General features: G+C 51.3%; 2 protein-coding genes across 2 annotated transcripts in view; both read left to right on the forward strand.

Moving 5' to 3' along the window:
• UBTD1 (ubiquitin domain containing 1) overlaps positions 1-7,038 on the forward strand; it is a 61,539-nt gene extending 54,501 nt beyond the window's left edge. Inside the window, exons 2-3 of the mRNA XM_032281195.1 lie at positions 3,680-3,907; positions 5,969-7,038. Of these exons, the coding sequence (XP_032137086.1) occupies positions 3,680-3,907; positions 5,969-6,354 (614 nt within the window). The 3' untranslated portion in view covers positions 6,355-7,038. The remainder of the gene's footprint in view (positions 1-3,679; positions 3,908-5,968) is intronic.
• A 1,525-nt stretch (positions 7,039-8,563) lies between these two features.
• Positions 8,564-16,923, forward strand: part of ANKRD2 (ankyrin repeat domain 2) — an 11,908-nt gene continuing 3,548 nt past the window's right edge. The window contains 5 exon segments of the mRNA XM_032281191.1: positions 8,564-8,597; positions 8,600-8,745; positions 13,675-13,776; positions 14,057-14,215; positions 14,312-14,419. Of these exon segments, the coding sequence (XP_032137082.1) occupies positions 8,579-8,597; positions 8,600-8,745; positions 13,675-13,776; positions 14,057-14,215; positions 14,312-14,419 (534 nt within the window). The 5' untranslated portion in view covers positions 8,564-8,578.

A 16,923-nucleotide genomic window follows, 5' to 3' on the forward strand; every position in this document is an offset into this window, starting at 1 on the left:
GCCCGGCCTATCTTCAGTTTCTTGAGTGTCTCCTTTCTGTCCCTCATACTTAAGCCTTTGATTAACCTGGTTTTGATTTTCGTGGCTGGCATGAGGTGGGGATTTCAGTTCATGTTTACATTATAGTCCCAGCATTTGTCACAAATTCATCTTCCCTTACCACCTCCAACAGGGACGTTCCTTCTCACCGCAAGCAAGTTCCTGTACACACCTGGATCTGTTTCTGGATTCTGTGTTCTCCTCTGTTGGCCCATTTGTCTTGTATGCCAAGAACAAAATTCTAAGTCCTCCAACCAGCTGAATGGACCCCTCTTCTCAGCCAAGGAGATTCCAAAGAAATCTGAAAAATTAGTTCAGGCCATGTCGGGAAGGGGAGTCAGACATGCCTCTTTATACTTTCCTCCCTTTGGAGTTCAGGTACAACTGACCAGCATTAACATTAAAGCAGGCCAGGCATGGTGGCTCACATCTGTAATCCCAGCACTTTGGGAGGCTGAGGCGGGTGGATAACCTGAGGTCATGAGTTTGAAACCAGCCTGGCAACATGGTGAAACCTCATTTCTTCTACAAATACAAAAATTAGCTAGGTATGGTGGTACATGTCTGTAGTCCCAGCTACTCGGGAGGCTGAGGCAGGAGAATCCCTTGCACCTGGGAGGCAGAGGTTGCAGTGAGCCAAGATCGCGCCATTGTACTCCAGCCTGGGCAACAGAGCGGGAGTCTGTCTCAAAAAAATTAAAAAAAAATTAAAGCAGGGTCTTAGGACTGACAAAGTAGGCTCTGGAGCAGTAATATACCAAATTCCAACCTGACTCTGATCCTGAGGAGATTAGCTAAAAAATCTAGCACCTGTTAAAGGTCTGAATAGGAAACATTTGCCAACCATGACCTCTAAAGGCGGCCACCTATTAGACTTCATCTACATAATAAGAACCTTGGTTTCCACAACTCCTTATCTTAACCCAGATATTCCTTTCCGTTGATTCCAGGACTTAAGATAATAACACTTTCAACCAGTTGCCAACCAGAACATCTTTAAATCCACCTAAGACTTGTAAGTCCCCGCCCCTTCAAGTTGTCCTGCCTTTCCACCCCAAAGTATATCTCCCATGTAATGATTGATGTCTTAAGTCTCCCTAAAACATGTCAAACCAAGCTGTAATCCAACTACCTTGGGCGCATGTTCTCAGAACCTCCTGAGTCTGCATCACAGGTCGTGGTCCTCACATTTGGCTCAGAATAAATCTCTTCAAATATTTTACAGGGCTTGGCTTTTTTTTGTCCAGCAGTCTGTCCCTGTTCTAGTACTGTGCCGACTGTAGCTTTATAATTAGTGCTGATCATGGCAGGGCAAGTGCTCTCACTTTATTCTTCTCTAGGAGCATCTTTGTTCTTCTATATAAAATTTAGAATCAGCTTGCCAGGTTCCTTGGGAAAAAGCTGACAAGAATTCTATTGGAATTGTATTACACTTATAGGTCAGTTTAGGGGGAGTGGGCATCTCCATGATTTCTTTGAATGTTGCTTCATTCCCATTCGTACTATTGCATCCTTCTGGAAATTCAGTTCAAAATGTTAGACCTAGCTGGGTGTAGTGTCACCTGTGTAGTCCCAACTCCTTGGGAGGCTGATGGGGGAGAATACCTTGAGCCCAGGAGTTTGAGGCTGCAGTGAGCTATGATCACACCACTGCACTCCAGACTGGGTGACACAGTGAGACCTTGTCTCTTGAAAAAAAAAGACATCTGAATCTCAATTAGATTTTCTTTTTCTTCCTTTACTTTTATTTTTGTGAGACAGGGTCTCACTTCATCACCCAGGCTGGAGTTGGAGTACAGTGGTGTGATCATGGCTCACTGCAGCCTCAACCTCTCTGGGCTCAGGTGATCCTCCCACCTCAGCCTCCCAAGTAAGTGGGACTACAGGCACATGCCACCATGTCCCACTAATTTTTTTTATTTCTTGTATAGACAGGTTTTTGCCATGTTGTTCAAGCTGATCTCAAATTCTTTGGCTCAAGTGATCCATCTGCCTCAGCCTCCCAAAGTGCTGGGATTACAGGTGTGAGCCACTGGGCCCGGCCTATATTTTTCATTTGTAGAAGTTCTATATGGTTCTTTTAAGATCTTCTTGGTTAAACCTACTATGTACCCACAAAAATTAAACAGTAAAAAAAATCTCCTTGGTCATTCTTTATAATCTCTTATTCCTTATTCATATTTTTAAGGCTCTCATCCCTTAACTCAGTATTTCATAATCTGTGTCAGTTAAACTCCCTATCCAGTCTTTGCAAATCTGATTCTTTTGTCCGCTGTTTCTGCCAATGCTGGCTTGAATTGCCTTGGTTCCTTGCTTATTGGGATTTTTTAAAAAAACTATTACCTTTTTTATTTTTCTTGGGAATTCTTTGAGGCCTGGTCCTGAAGTTGTTTTCCTCCAAAAAGGGTTTGCCTTTCCTTCTGCCGCCTCGCCACCCTGGGAACACTTTAAATTAAATGTTTGGCTTTAGAGTTTTCTGCCCGTACAGGTAGCTGTGAATTCAGGTGGCAAACTACAGGATTTAGTCAGACCTGAGGTGGAACCCTCACTCACTTACTATGTGACCTGGGGCAAGTTATTTAATCTTTCTAAATCTGTCCTATCATCTGTGAAATAGCAATAATAATGCCTACTGCCTAAGGCTACTGCAAGGATGAAATGGGATCACATATGTAAATACAGGCTTGCCTGGGGTTCTTTCTCAGTGTCCCTGCCTGCAGTTCTCTTCCTTGCTTCCTTCTGTCCCAGCCAATGGGAGCAGCTTGGTGGTGGCCCCCAGCATTAGTTCTGCCTCTCACTATAGGATCTGAGTTACAGTGGAAGCAGGGTGCTTCACAGCTCACTCCCGTGGCTCACTTTGCCTTCAGTTTTGAGGTGACTGAACCTCCAAAAGCCTTTGAGAGACACCTCTACCCTCAGTCTTGACTGTAGTTTGGAATATTCTTGGAGGTCACTTGAAACCGGTCAACAAGAAAAATGACATTTGACAGAATTGTTTTCTTTGTTAGATGCTGCAGGAGTGTTTTGCTGAGTTTGTTGGTTATGATTTCTTAAAAGATGTTAAAATTGTTAATTTTTTTTTTGAGACATGGTTTTACTCTCTTGCCCAGGATGGAGTGCAGTGGCACGCGATCATGGCTCTCTGCAGCCTCAATCTTCCAGGCTCAAGTAACTCTCCCATCTCAGCTTCCCCCATAGCTGGAACTACAGGAGCGTGCCACCACGCCTGGCTAATTTTTAAAAATTTTTTGTAGAAACAGGGTTTTGCCATGTTGCCTTGGCTGGTCTAGAACTTGGGGGCTCAAGCAATCCTACTGCCTCCCAAAGTGCTGGGATTACAGGTGTGAGCCACCGCAGCCTTCCCACATGATTAAAAATTATTAGCCGGGCGCCGTGGCAAGAACAACAACAACAAAAAACAGTAGCATATGCTTTGCTGACGAAATTATTTGATGTCCCTAGGTTGGTTATGTGGACTTTCCTGACTCTTCCCTGCTGTTTAGGAAGGGCTTCAGAGACCTGAATACTTGGTAGCCAGTGCAGCATGGTTCCAGGGTCTGGCCCGGGGAGGAAGGAGATGGGAGGGCAAGTTGCAGCTCAAGTGCCTTTAGAGATGCTGAGCCTCTCCTGTCCTGCCCAGGACGCAATGAGCCCCTGAAGAAAGAGCGACTGAAGTGGAAGAGCGACTACCCCATGACCGACGGGCAGCTGCGGAGCAAACGGGATGAGTTCTGGGACACAGCACCTGCCTTCGAGGGTCGCAAGGAGATCTGGGATGCCCTCAAGGCCGCCGCCTACGCTGCCGAGGCCAATGACCATGAGCTGGCCCAGGCCATCCTGGATGGAGCCAGCATCACCCTGCCTCATGGTAAGTGGGCAGGGCCAAGGCTTTGTCGCCACTGGAGCTAGGGGGTCACCAGCACAGTTTGGGGGTAGAGTAGAGCCGGTGGCCAGCCACGTGTCACGAGGTTCTATCTAAGCTGTTCGGGGGGTGTTGAGGGGTGTGGAGTGGTGGAACAGGTGGTTATTCACTTATTCATTCATTCAAGCAACCCTTGCTGAGCATGGACCAGAAGTGGATACATAAGGAAAATGAGACACAGTCTGTGCTTGCCTAATGACATGATAGAAAGACATCAACAAACCTGCAAAGCAGTGTGACAAATGCATTTTGGGACCCCAGAACATCCAAGACACTGACCTTTTTATTTTATATATATATTTTTGAAACAGAGTCTTACTTTGTTGCCCAGGCTGGAGTGCAGTGGTGGGATCTCTGCTCACTGCAACCTCTACCTCCTGAGTTCAAGCAGTTCTCCTGCCTTGGCCTCCTGAGTAGCTGGGATTACAGGCATGTGCCACCACACCCAGCTAATTTTTGTATTTTTAGTGGAGATGGGGTTTCACCATGTTGGCCAGGCTGGTCTCGAACTCCTGAGCTCAAGTGATCTACCCACCTCGGCCTCCCAAAGGCACTGACCTTGGCTTATGTGCTGGGCACTGAACTAGAAACTTCCACTGCATTAGCTCATGTAAGTTCACAGCAGCCTTATGGGACCATGTACAGCAGAGGGTAACAACAGTGGCGCTGTAGAGTCCCAGACCTGGGTTTAGCCTGAGTGTTTTCCTTTCCTGTGTTGCCTTTAGCAAGGAGCTTCTAGAATTTAGAGCCTGAGTGCCTTACAACTGTAGAGGGGAGATGATTATTAGGATTTGGCAAGACATACATAACATCATTTAGTCCAGTCCCTGCACTTAGTAGGTGCTCAAGAGACAATAAACTTATTTTTCCATGCATTACATTGTACCAGTAAGGACACTGAGGCCCATGGAGAGGAGAGCTGTGCTATTTCATTCATCCCTGTAACCCCAGCACCCAGCACATGTGCACAAATGAAAAGTGATGTCCCAGGGATGAACAAACCAGTACCTGGTAGAGCCAGGATGCCAGCTCAGGTCTTCCTGACTCCAGCCTTGTACACCTGGTCATCAGGTTGTCCTAGGGAGATCTGACTGTGGGGTGGCCATGGCAGTGTATTAGTCTGCTCAGGCTACTATAACAAAATACTACATGCTGAGTGACTTAAACAAGAGACATTTATTTCCCACAGTTGGGGAGGCTGGGAAATCCCACGTCATGGTGTTGGCCAGTTCAGGTTTTGGTGAGGACTCTCTTGCTGGCTTGCAGGTGTGTCTGCCTTCTTGCTGTGTCCTCACATGGGGAGCGAGTGGAGCGTAACACAGTGCTCTAGTGTCTCTTCAAGAACTGTAAGCCAGGGCAGTCGAGCACACCTGTCATCTCAGCTGCTCAGGAGGCTGAGGCGGGAGGATCGCATGAGCCCAGGGGTTCAACACTAGCCTAGGCAGCATAGGGAAATCTTGTCTCAAAAGAAAAAAAAAAAAGGCTGGCCGGGCACCGTGGCTCACTCCTGTAATCCCAGCACTTTGGGAGGCTGAGGGGGTTGGATCACAGGGTCAGGAGTTCAAAACCAGCCTGACCAACATGGTGAAACCCCATCTCTACTAAAAATACAAAAATTAGCCAGGCGTGGTGGTGCACGCCTGTAATCCCAGCTACTCAGGAGGCTGAGGCAGGAGAATTGCTTGAACCCAGGAGCGGAGGTTGCAGTGGGCCAGGATGGCGCCAACTGTACTCCAGCCTGGGTGACACAGCGAGACTCCATGTCAGAAAAACAAAAACAAAAACAAAAACAAAAAACAAAGAACCGTTCTTTCAGATCGGGGAATCAGAGGGTCAGGGCCCTGCCCCATGACCTCATTTCACTTTAATTATTTCTCTATAGGCCCATGTCCAAATACAGTCACAATGGGACCAAGAGTTTCACCATATGAATTTGGGGGGACCTACACATTTAGTCCATGATAGTGGACCCCCAAGCTGACTCTGACAGCCCTGCCTCTCCCACAGGCACCCTCTGTGAATGCTACGATGAGCTGGGCAATCGCTACCAGCTGCCCATCTATTGCCTGTCACCGCCCGTAAACCTGCTGCTGGAACACACGGAGGAGGAGACCCTGGAGCCCCCCGAGCCCCCACCCAGCATGCGCCGCGAGTTCCCGCTGAAGGTGCGCCTGTCCACAGGCAAGGACGTGAGGCTCAGCGCCAGCCTGCCTGACACAGTGGGGCAGCTCAAGAGGCAGCTGCATGCCCAGGAGGGCATCGAGCCATCGTGGCAGCGGTGGTTCTTCTCCGGGAAGCTGCTCACAGACCGCACACGGCTCCAGGAGACCAAGATCCAGAAAGATTTTGTCATCCAGGTCATCATCAACCAGCCCCCGCCGCCCCAGGACTGATGGACCCATGGACCCCTGGAAAGAGGCCCTGCCTGGAGCACTTGGCCCCCACCCTGCTGCTGCCTTCCAGTGCTGTCATTTCCTTCAGGGGCCCTCCCCTCGGTATGGCTGGTGGGTGAGCCATGAAGGGACCCTGCCTTTCAGGGCACTATGTGCCACCAGTGCCCGGTACCCAGGGAGCAGGCGGCCACACATGGGCCTTGCAACCTTGTCAGAGAAAAGGCAAACGGGGCCCTTGCCCTGCCTCTCACCCGCAGCAGGTTCGAGCCACAAGGACCAGCCTGGAGGCCCCTGGAGCCCAGATCTATCATCTGGTGCAGCCGGCTGTGCTCACTCCGGTTTTCTGCTCAGGGTCTGAAGCAGCTGCTGTCTCCCTGGTCTGCCCCCATCCCCTGGCTCTCCCCTGGGCACAGTGCCACTCCCTGGGAAGGGAGGGAACCACCCGTGAGCCCCAGGGCTCGGGAAGCCTGAGGCGGGCCTCTGCCTCTCCCTGCCCCCAGCACAATTGGCAGAGATGAGGCAGGTGGTGGACGGCTGGACTGTCGTTGCAGGGGTCTGCACAGGGCCATGTCCTAGCTGTAACCCAGGCAGTGGGAGGTCTGCAGCCTGGTCACGGCCCCCACAGCAGGTCCCTGTGGACAGACATATCTGCATATTTATCAATAAAGCCTTTTGCTCCTTCTCGCTTGCCTGGCATTTGACTGAGTTCTCCCGCAGCTCTGTGGGACCCCTGGAGCTGTTCTGGTATGAGAGCAGGTGGATGCCTGGCCTCCCAGCTGCTCTGGGCATGTAATCTCCAGCAGAGTGAGCCTGGAACTGCCAGTCTTCTGGGCCCTGATCCCGGCCTCCCTGGTGTCCTCATGAGTCCTCAGGAAAAGCCACTTAACCTCTGAACCCTCTTTGCTTTTCTTCAAAGCAGAGCCATGCTGCCTGCCCTGCCTCCTCCATCAGTTGCTGGGAGGATTAAGCAGGAAGACAGATGTGAAAGTGGTTGGAAGGCGAAGACAGCAACTCAGGCAGGTGGTCTGCTCCTGCGGCAGGAGGGGCTGGCTTCCAGCTCCTGGAGACGCTGTGCCCATCATGATGTTCAAGCAAAGTCTCTGGCAGATTTAGATGATGAGCGTATGTCAGAGGTTAGTGTCAGCTTCCCAGCAAGCAAGCCAGGGAGGAAAAGGAACCAGTTCTTCCTGCTTCCTAGGGAATACATGCATATCTGAAGAGAGGGGTATCTTATATAAGGCTGTTTAGCTAAGGGCAGCCACCAGCCAGGTGAGCCTTACAGAAGCACAGGGCCGGGTGTCTGCAGGTCCCCAGCAGGTTAACCTGGGTCACAGTGACTCAGATCTCCAGCCTGCAAGTTCCGGGTGTGGAACTGAGCAAGTACAGATCTGCTTTTGCTCCAGTGGGGAGTATTTTTCCTTCTCAGTGAGCATGGCCAGCCTCCTGGCCAGGAAAACCTGGCACTGTCTGGGCCTGACAGGGAAACCCCTGGAGGGTAGGAGGATTGGAGTAGCTGCTGTTCCTCCCCAGCTGGGCTTAGTGCTTTCCTGAGACCCCTGTCTTGAAGCAAGACCCTGTAAGCGCTGCAGAGGCTCCCTGAGCAGTTGCCCTGAGGCACCGAGGGAGGAGACAGATTGGATAAGGTTTGTTGGTGACTAAAGGTCACCCATCCAAATGCAGTGATGCTTAACCGGGGAGCAGGGAGGAGCATGTGGGATCACAGTGAGCCGAAGGCCAGCATGAGCTGCGATCAAAGAGGGAGATGGCTACCCTAACTGCTACTACTGCCCTGGCCTGGACAAGTAGAGTGTGACCCTCCTCACAGCCAGCAGGGCATGTCTGCAGGACAGCCTGGGAGTACAGAACTGTCCTGGTCCCCACGTGTGGTTTTCAGGCCCCTTTCCTGGAGCTGGCTGAGCAGGGTTTCCAGGCATCCAGCAGGTGGCACTGTCATCTGGGCTACAGCATGCAGCCGGCAGGTCCCTTGTGCAGCCCAGCTGCCTTGGCTAAGGCCCAGCCAGGCCCAAGTGCTCAGGACAGAGGCTGGACATGCTTCTTCCTGCAGCCCTGCTCTTGGGACACGGTGCCCTCCAGCTCTAAGAGGCCAGGAGTTGGCGGAGCAACTGGCCCTGCTCCCTGGCCCTGGCTCCCCCTGCTCCCTGGGGCTGCCCGAGGTGAAGGTGACAGGTTGGGGAAGCAGGTGGAGAATTAGGCCGGTGAGCTCATGGCAAAGGCGCCCAGCTGGGCGGGGTGGGTGCTCTGGCCTATAAAGCCCCCAAGCCCCTGTGGCCTGCAGAGGTGGTTATGGACAGCACCATGGAGGACTCCGAGGCAGTGCAGAGGGCCACGGCGCTCATTGAGCAGCGACTGGCACAGGAGGAGGAGAATGAGGTGCGGGCAGGGATGGAGGGGCCCAAGGGGGTTTGGGGAGATCAGCTCTGCTGTCAAGGGGAGGGAGAGCCTAGCTGCTACACCTGTGGTGGGGAGGGCCAGATGTTGCCAAGAGCCCGGCTGAGTCTCATTCCTGTCCCAGCGCATTACTGGCAGGGGGTATTGCTGGCAGCGGAAGACTGAGACTTCAGCCTCCAAAATTGAGTCAGTGGGGTGGGGAGCTGAGCTGGGTCTCCTGAGACTGCCCACTCTCCTGGGCCCTGAGAGACTGGGCTGTACAAGGCAGACAGCTGGGTGCTGCCCGGGACTGTCTGGAGTGTGTGGCCCTGCGACCCCCTGCGACTGAGTGGGAGGCTGGAGCAGGGTAACACCAGTGTTTGGCCACTGAAGAGGAGAGTGAGGAACAGAGTGAGGAACAGAGTGAGGAAGGAATGCTGGGAAAGGAAGCATGGATTTTTGGAGCCTGCTGGCCACCCTTGGGGAGGCCTTTGGAGTGTGGTGTTCTGGGCAATTCCATTTTCTCTGGGATAAGGAAGTGGAGTGGGGCAGGGGTGCTACTTGTCCTACTTTTTTTTTTTTTTTTTTTTTGAGATGGAGTCTCCTTCTGTCGCCCAGGCTGGCATGCAGTGGCACAATCTCAGCTCACTGCAACCTCCGCCTCCTGGGTTCAAGTGATTTTCCTGCCTCAGCCTTTCAAGTAGCTGGGATTACAGGCATGCGCCACCACACCTGGCTAGTTTTGTGCTTTTAGTAGAGACGGGGGTTTCACCATGTTGGTCAGGTTGGTCTCGAACTCCTGGCCTCAGGCAATCCACCTGCCTCAGCCTCCCAAAATACTGAAATTACAGATGTGATCCACCCACCTCAACCTCCCAAAATACTGAAATTACAGGTGTGATTCACCCGCCTCAGCCTCCCAAAATACTGAAATTACAGGTGTGATCCACCTGCCTCAGCCTCCCAAAATACTGAAATTACAGGTGTGAGCCACTGCACCCAGCCCCTACTCTTCATTTTATTTAAATTAATACTTGATCTAGTGTCAGCTCTGCCAGGAGCCCAGAGCTGTAGAAATGGGTGGACCACTGAGGCCCAGACCCTGCCTTCTTTTTACCAACCCAGCATTCATTTTAGCCCACTTGTCAGTTTCATGGTCAACTAAGAAACAAGGCAGAGGGAAGAAATGGCTAAATAGAGGTGTGAATCAGAAGGGGAGGAACACAAGGAGCTCATGAATTGTTCTGAGCGCCCTCAAGGACTCCTCTGTGGACAGGGCCAGGTGCAGTGGCTCAAGCCTGTAATCCCAGCATTTTGAGATCCGAGATCCTAGGTGGGTGGATCACCTGAGGTCAGGAGTTCGAGACCAGCTTGGCCAACATGGTGAAACCCTGTCTTTACTAAAAATACAAAAATTAGCTGGGAATGGTGGTGGACACCTGTAATCCCAGCTACTCTGGAGACTGAGGCAGGAGAATTGCTTGCACCCGGGAGGTGGAGGTTGCAGTAAGCCAAGATTGTGCCACTGCACTTCAGCCTGGAAGACAGAGTGAGACTATGTCCAAAAAAAAGAGGACTCCTCTGTGGACAGGAGGATACCTGAGCTGGGCCTTCAGGAAGACTCAGTGGAGTCCAGGATGGTGGAGGGTATTCCAGCCTAAGGAAATGCAGGAGCTAGAGTTTCCGTGAGTGAAAGCATGGCTGTTTTGAGAAAGTCTAGTAGTAGGACTAAGGCTGGAAAGACACAAGCCAGAGAGGGCCATGTAAAAGATATTTATTCTGGGCTGTGTGTGGTGGCTCACGCCCGTAATCCTAGCACTTTGGGAGGCCAAGGCAGGCAGATCATGAGGTCAGGAGTTTTAGACCAGCCTGGTCAATATGGCAAAACCCCATCTCTACTAAAAATACAAAAATTAGCTCAGTGTAGTGGCATGCACCTGTAGTCCCAGCTACTTGAGAGGCTGAGGCTGGAGAATTACTTGAACCCGGGAGGCTGAGGTTGTAGTAAGATTGCACCACTGCACTCCAGCCTGGGCAACAGAATGAGACTCTGTCTTAAAAAAAAGAAAAAAATACATATTTATTCTGTGGGCAGTGAGGAGCCACTAGATGCTATTGAGTGAGGGAGAGTGGTGCCATCTGGCCTATTTTAGGAAGGCAGCTCTGATGGCCCTGAGAACTGGTTGGAAAAGGCTGGCCCTAATAGGAATTGAGAGGAGGAGATATATCAGTTTGGAGGTAGATGCCATTCAAAAAAAGGAGTGTGACTGAATGAGGGGTGAGGAGGAGGGAAGGGTCAAGACCCCAAGGGAAGAAGAGATGAGGTCAGGAAAGAGCCTGGACCGAGTGCTGGCTGGGGCAAGCATCCCTGGATCTCTAGGAATCCCAATTCTCGCTCCCCCAAGGGCATGTGCCTATGGTTGGCTGGCGCCAGGCAGGTGAGTCATGCTGCTGTGCCAGTTCTGGAGTGCTGCCACTAGACACAGGGACCTTCAGCAAGGGGGTGCAGAGCAGTGCTCTTCCGTTCATTCATCCAATAAATATAGCTACAGAGCTGGCAGGACACCAGTGCCAGGCCCTGTGCTAAGCATTTTACAGGCATTCTGTCATTTAATCTGCACGACAGTCTATGAAGTAATTACTGGTGGGAGATTTGTGTGTTTCATGAACTTACATTCAATGCAGCAAACAGTTATTGAGCACCTACTGTGTGTCAGCCCACAAAGACAAACCTGAAATGAAGGGCTATAGCATCTGGGGAAGATGTGGGTGAGCATTAGAGTCGTCAGTTGTCTCTACCAGGCCCCAGCCTGGCAGGGTTCTTGGAGGAGAGCTTCTGTCTAGCCTGTGCCCCATCCCCAGGGTGGGAGGGGAAGGAGGGCCCCAGAGGCCAGCGCAGGGGCTGGAGTTCCATTGAGGGGAGCTTACTGGGTTAGGTCATCACTGAGAACTTAAGGGTTAGCAGAGATGCCGAAGCACCTACTATGTGCTAGGGCCAATCACAGATGCTGGGGACACCAAGATGATTAAGACACAAGCTGGCCCTCTGGATGCTCCCTGGGGAGCCCAGCCAGAGTCCCACATGCAGCACTAGCTGCAGCCCCAGGTTCTCTCTCGTCCTTTGAAGAAGATGCAGTGTTTCAGGTTAGGCCAGCACCGAGGAGACCTCCAACCACAAAGTCCAACATGAAAGGGAGAAAGCAGTGGCAAATAGGACTTCAGAATGAAGACTTGGCAAATCCACTCTCAAAACCATCTTGAAGGAGCTAGTGTGAGAGCTCAGGAAGAATGTGAAAGGCACCCAAGTGTTCTGTCAGGGTGGCCTCCTTCCCAGCTGCCACATCGACCCTGGACCCTCTGACCTGGGCAATTGCTTCTGGACACAGCCACACAAGCTGCATGGTGGGGACTGCAGGGGTGGGGGTGCCAGCACATCACAAAGAGAGAAGAAGCAGTCCAGGAAAATCAGAGGGCAATTGCAGAGGAGACCTGGCAGGCATCGAACCTGGGTTACAGTGAGAAGAAGTTTCAGATTTAGAGCCCATTTCAGGCTGAAGGCTGAGGAGCTGCTGCTCCCATTGCCCTGTTCCCCTGAAAGCAATAGTTTCCAAGCTCTAGACTTCACAGGTCAGTGACAGCTGAGAAAAAAAAAAGGTATCTAACAGAGAATTCCCAGATTGTATATTGCTGAGTAAGGCCATGTAAGAAACAATTCTCTCTCATCACAATTATTTCATCAAAGTGAATTATTTGTTTATTTAAAAACATTATTATTATTATTATTTGAGACCAAGTCTCACTCTCTTGCCCAAGCTGCAGTGCAGTGGTGCAATCTTGGCTCACTGCAACATATACCTCCTGGGTTCAAGAGATTCTTGTGCCTCAGCCTCCTGAGTAGCTGGGACTACAGTGCGTGCCAACACGCCTGGCTAATTTTTGTATTTTTAGTAGAGATGGAATTTCACCATGTTGGCCATGGATGGTGTCGAACCCCTGGGCTCAAGCAATCCACCTGCCTCGGTCTCCCAAAGTGCTGGGATCATCGGCGTGAGCCATCGTGCCTGGCCTATTCATTTTTTGAGGCAGGGTCATATTCTCTCTCTCTCTCTCTGTCTCTCCCCCACCCCCCGCCCCGCCACACACACACACCTCCCTCTCTCCCTCTCTCCCTCTTTCTCATCACTCAGGCTGGAGCGCAGTAGCATGATCTTGGCTCACTGCAACCTCCCCTTCCTGGGCTCAAGCAATCCTCCCACCTCAGTCTCCCGAGTAGCTGGGACTACAGCAAAAGTCACCATGCTTGGCTCATTATTTAACTTTTTTGTAAAGACGAGGTCTCCCTATATTGCCCAGGCTGATCTTAAACTTCTGGGCTCAAGCGATCCTCCCACCTCAGCCTCCCAAAGTGTTGGGATTACAGACGTGAGCCACTGTGGCTGGCCTATTTATTTTTAGAGAAAGGATCTTGCTATGTCTCTGAAGCTGGTCTCAAACCCCTGGGATCGAGCAGTGCTTCTGCCTCAGCCTCCCCAGCAAATGGGACTGAAGCCTGGCGCCACCACACTCAGCCAAAGTGAATTTTTAATACCAAAAAAAGTAAAGAAAAAAAAATCTTGATGCTTGAAAGAGTGACTATATTTAATCTCATGAAAACCTCACTCTGGTGGCTGTTAATGTTTTGCAGAGATCCAGGCCAGTCGCGGGCAGGTGTCTGAGCTCAGGGTTGGGACTGGGGCTGAGGCTGAGGTGGGGAACTCGCCCCTTTTGGGGGTCTCTCCAGGGGCACTGCCCTTGCTGAGGGCTCTCCAGGATCAGCCAGAAGGGCTCTGAGACCACCCAGAAGGAGGTCCCTGTGGAGTGTCCTTGGCGTGGTTAGGGGAGAGGCTACCTGTCTCCTCGGGTCCTGGAGAAGGTGCTCTCCTTGAATCGCAGAAACTCCGGGGAGCCGAACGCCAGAAGCTGCCCATGGACTTGCTGGTGCTGGAGGATGAGAAGCACCACGGGGCTCAGAGTGCAGGCCTACAGAAGGTGAAGGTAAGCCCGGGAGGACCCAGTGTCTGCACCTCTCCCCACGTGGCCCATGGTCCAGCAGTTCAGCACCCCGGCAGAATCTCCACCCGCCCCAGAGCTGTTGAGTCAGAATTCCCCCAATCTTAGAACCATCTAGGCCCGGAAGGAGGGTTAGACCTTGGTTCCTTCTTTCTTGAGAAGGTCTCCCTGCCCACCCCATCCTCCCACCAGCTCAGCTCAGAGGTCTTCCAAGCCCCCCAACCTCTCTGCCCAGCCTGGGGGTTGATAGGCCATCCCCGCTCAGGGCCAAGAGCGCGTGCGCAAGACATCCCTGGACCTGCGGCGAGAGATCATCGACGTGGGCGGGATCCAGAACCTCATCGAGCTGCGGAAGAAACGCAAGCAGAAGAAGCGGGACGCCCTGGCCGCCTCGCATGAGCCGCCCCCGGAGCCCGAGGAGATCGTAAGGGTCCTGGGGAGGACACTGCGTGGGGGCGGGGGGAGCCCGGGAGGCCTCGGGTCGCGGGGGCGCCCGTGACTGCTGCATCCACACCTGCAGACCGGCCCTGTGGATGAGGAGACCTTCCTGAAAGCCGCGGTGGAGGGGAAAATGAAGGTCATTGAGAAGTTCCTGGCTGACGGGGGGTCCACTGACACGTGCGACCAGGTGATGCTCCCAGCCGCCCCCGACCAGCCTCCCTGTCAGCTGCCACCCAACTCCGCTCAGCTCCTGGGTCAGCCCACTCTGGGTCAGCACGCTGTGCGCCTATCTGAGAGGAGGCACAGGTGTTCTTTGGATGGATGGGTGGCTGGGGGGCTCAGAATAGGGTGTCCCTTCCCCGCACAAGAATTGACCTAAATCCTTAGACCCTTTTCCAACTCGAATCACCTGCAGAGGGTAACAAATGTCAAGTTTGTTTAGGAAAGAAAGAAAAATTGAATCAAATAAAAAGAGACCAAGACCAGAAGATGTGGGCTCAGATCCCATCTTTGCCACTCACAAGCGTGGGATTTGTGGCTGGGTTGGTGCCCTCTCCATGCCTCAGTTTCTTTCTCTGTAAAATGGCCTACTTCCCTCACAACATGTTATGGTGATCAGATGGAATATTAGGCTGGACACCATGCGTGGCTCACATCTGTAATCCCAGCACTTTAGGAGGTCAAGGTGGGAGGATCACCGGAGCCTAGGAGTTCAAGAGCAGCCTAGGCAGCAGAGTGAGAGAGACTCTCTCTCTCCCTCTCTCTCTCTCTCTCTCTCTCTCTCTCTATATATATATATATATATAATATATATATGTATATGTATGTATATATATGTATATATTTGGTAAAAGGAATATTAGCACCTCAGTGAGTATTCACTGAATGAAGAAACTATCAAGCACATGCTAAGATATGATATTTTTGTTTTTCATGGTATAGTACTGATTTTTTTTTTTTTGAGACAGAGTCTCACTCTGTCTCCCAGGCTGGAGTGCAATGGCACAATCTTGGCTCACTGCAACCCTTGCCTCCCGGGCTCAATCAATCCTCCCACCTCAGCCTCCCAAAGTGCTGGGATTACAGCCTTGAGCCACCACACCTGGCCTATTTTTATTTTTTTATCAAGGTAAAACATAACATGAAATATGCCACTTTGACCATTTTAAGTGTACAATTCAGTGGCATTAATTACATTCACAATATTGTGCAGCCATATTTTCTCTTTTTTTTTTTTTTTTTTTTTTGAGATGGAGTCTCATTCTGTCACCCAGGCTGGAGTGCAGTGGCACAATCTTGGCTCACTGCAAACTCTGCCTCCTAGGTTCAGTGATTCTTCTGCCTGAGCCTCCCAAGTAGCTGGGATTACAGGTGCCCACCACCACGCCTGGCTAATTTTTCTATTTTTAGTAGAGACTGGGTTTTACCATGTTAGCCAGTCTTGAACTCCTGACCTCAGGTGATCCCCCGTCTCAGCCTCCCAAACTGCTGGGATTACAGGTGTGAGCCACCATGCCAGGCCCCTTGCAGCCATATTTTCAAAATTTTCCATTACCCATCATGCTTCTTTTTGTTTTCCCTGAAACTGCCTGTTCCACACTTCCTGGGGTGCTTTCTTGCTCTCATATCCTGGGATTTAGCCCATTAGTGGTTTCCCACCTTTGGTCTGCATTACTGTAGACTTTGACTACATGTCCGTTCTGTTCTTTAGACTCCAAAGTCTTAATCCCCTCAGTCTGTCCAAGAACCTTCTACTTCTGAGCACCGCACTAGGTGCCAGAATACAAAAAAAGAAACAGACTAGGGTTGGTTCCCTGGGGAGACTGACGTGTAACCGGATCATTAGAATACAGAAAGATACTCACTGTGGCCTGTCACCGGATCATTAGAATATGGAAAGATATTGTGGCCTGAGTTTTCCAAAGTCCAAGGCAGAAAGGAGAAGGGGAAAAGTTTATTCTTTCTTTGAATCAGTGATCAGTGTCACCTGCTCATTCTGGCCCTGTGCTAGGCACTCGGGGTGTCCAGCAAGACTTGACCTGCCCTTGAACACACTCTCACAGTCAAGAGTCATCTGGGCCCTGGGGCAGCCCTGGCCTAGAAGTTTCAAGGAAATGATGACATTTGAGCTGCATCTTGAAGGAGTAGCAGATTTTATCAAGCACTCACAAGAAGTGAGGGCAAAACAGGCATGCCTGAAGAGGGAACTGCCTGTGTAGAGGTGTGGCTTGATGTGCTTGGGGGGCAGTGAGAAGCTTGGGGTCCCCGGGACAGAGGGCTCCCAGGCTAGTCTGGACAGAGCATAAAGGAACTGGAAGAACACAGAAAACATGGGTGGCTGGGCGTGGTGGCTCACACCTGTAATCCCAGCACTTTGGGAGGCCAAGGCTGGTGGAACACAAAGTCATGAGATCAAGACCATCCTGGCCAACACGGTGAAATACCATCTCTACTAAAAAAAAAAAAAAATACACAAAATTAGCTGGGTGTGGTGGTGAATGCCTGTAATCCCAGTTACTCAGGTGACTGAGGCAGGAGAATCGCTTGAACCAGGGAGTCGGGGATTGCAATGAGCTGAGATTGTGCCAGTACACTCCAGCCTGGGTGACGGTGAGACTCAATTGCGAAAGAAAGAAAGAAAGGGTGAGAGAGAGAGAGAGAGAGAGAGAGAGAGAGAGAGAGAGAGAGAGA

The sequence above is a fragment of the Sapajus apella genome, unplaced genomic scaffold (assembly GCF_009761245.1).
Source record: "Sapajus apella isolate SASKATOON/1434 unplaced genomic scaffold, GSC_monkey_1.0 scaffold13, whole genome shotgun sequence".
In the NCBI taxonomy this organism is placed as follows: domain Eukaryota; kingdom Metazoa; phylum Chordata; class Mammalia; order Primates; family Cebidae; genus Sapajus; species Sapajus apella.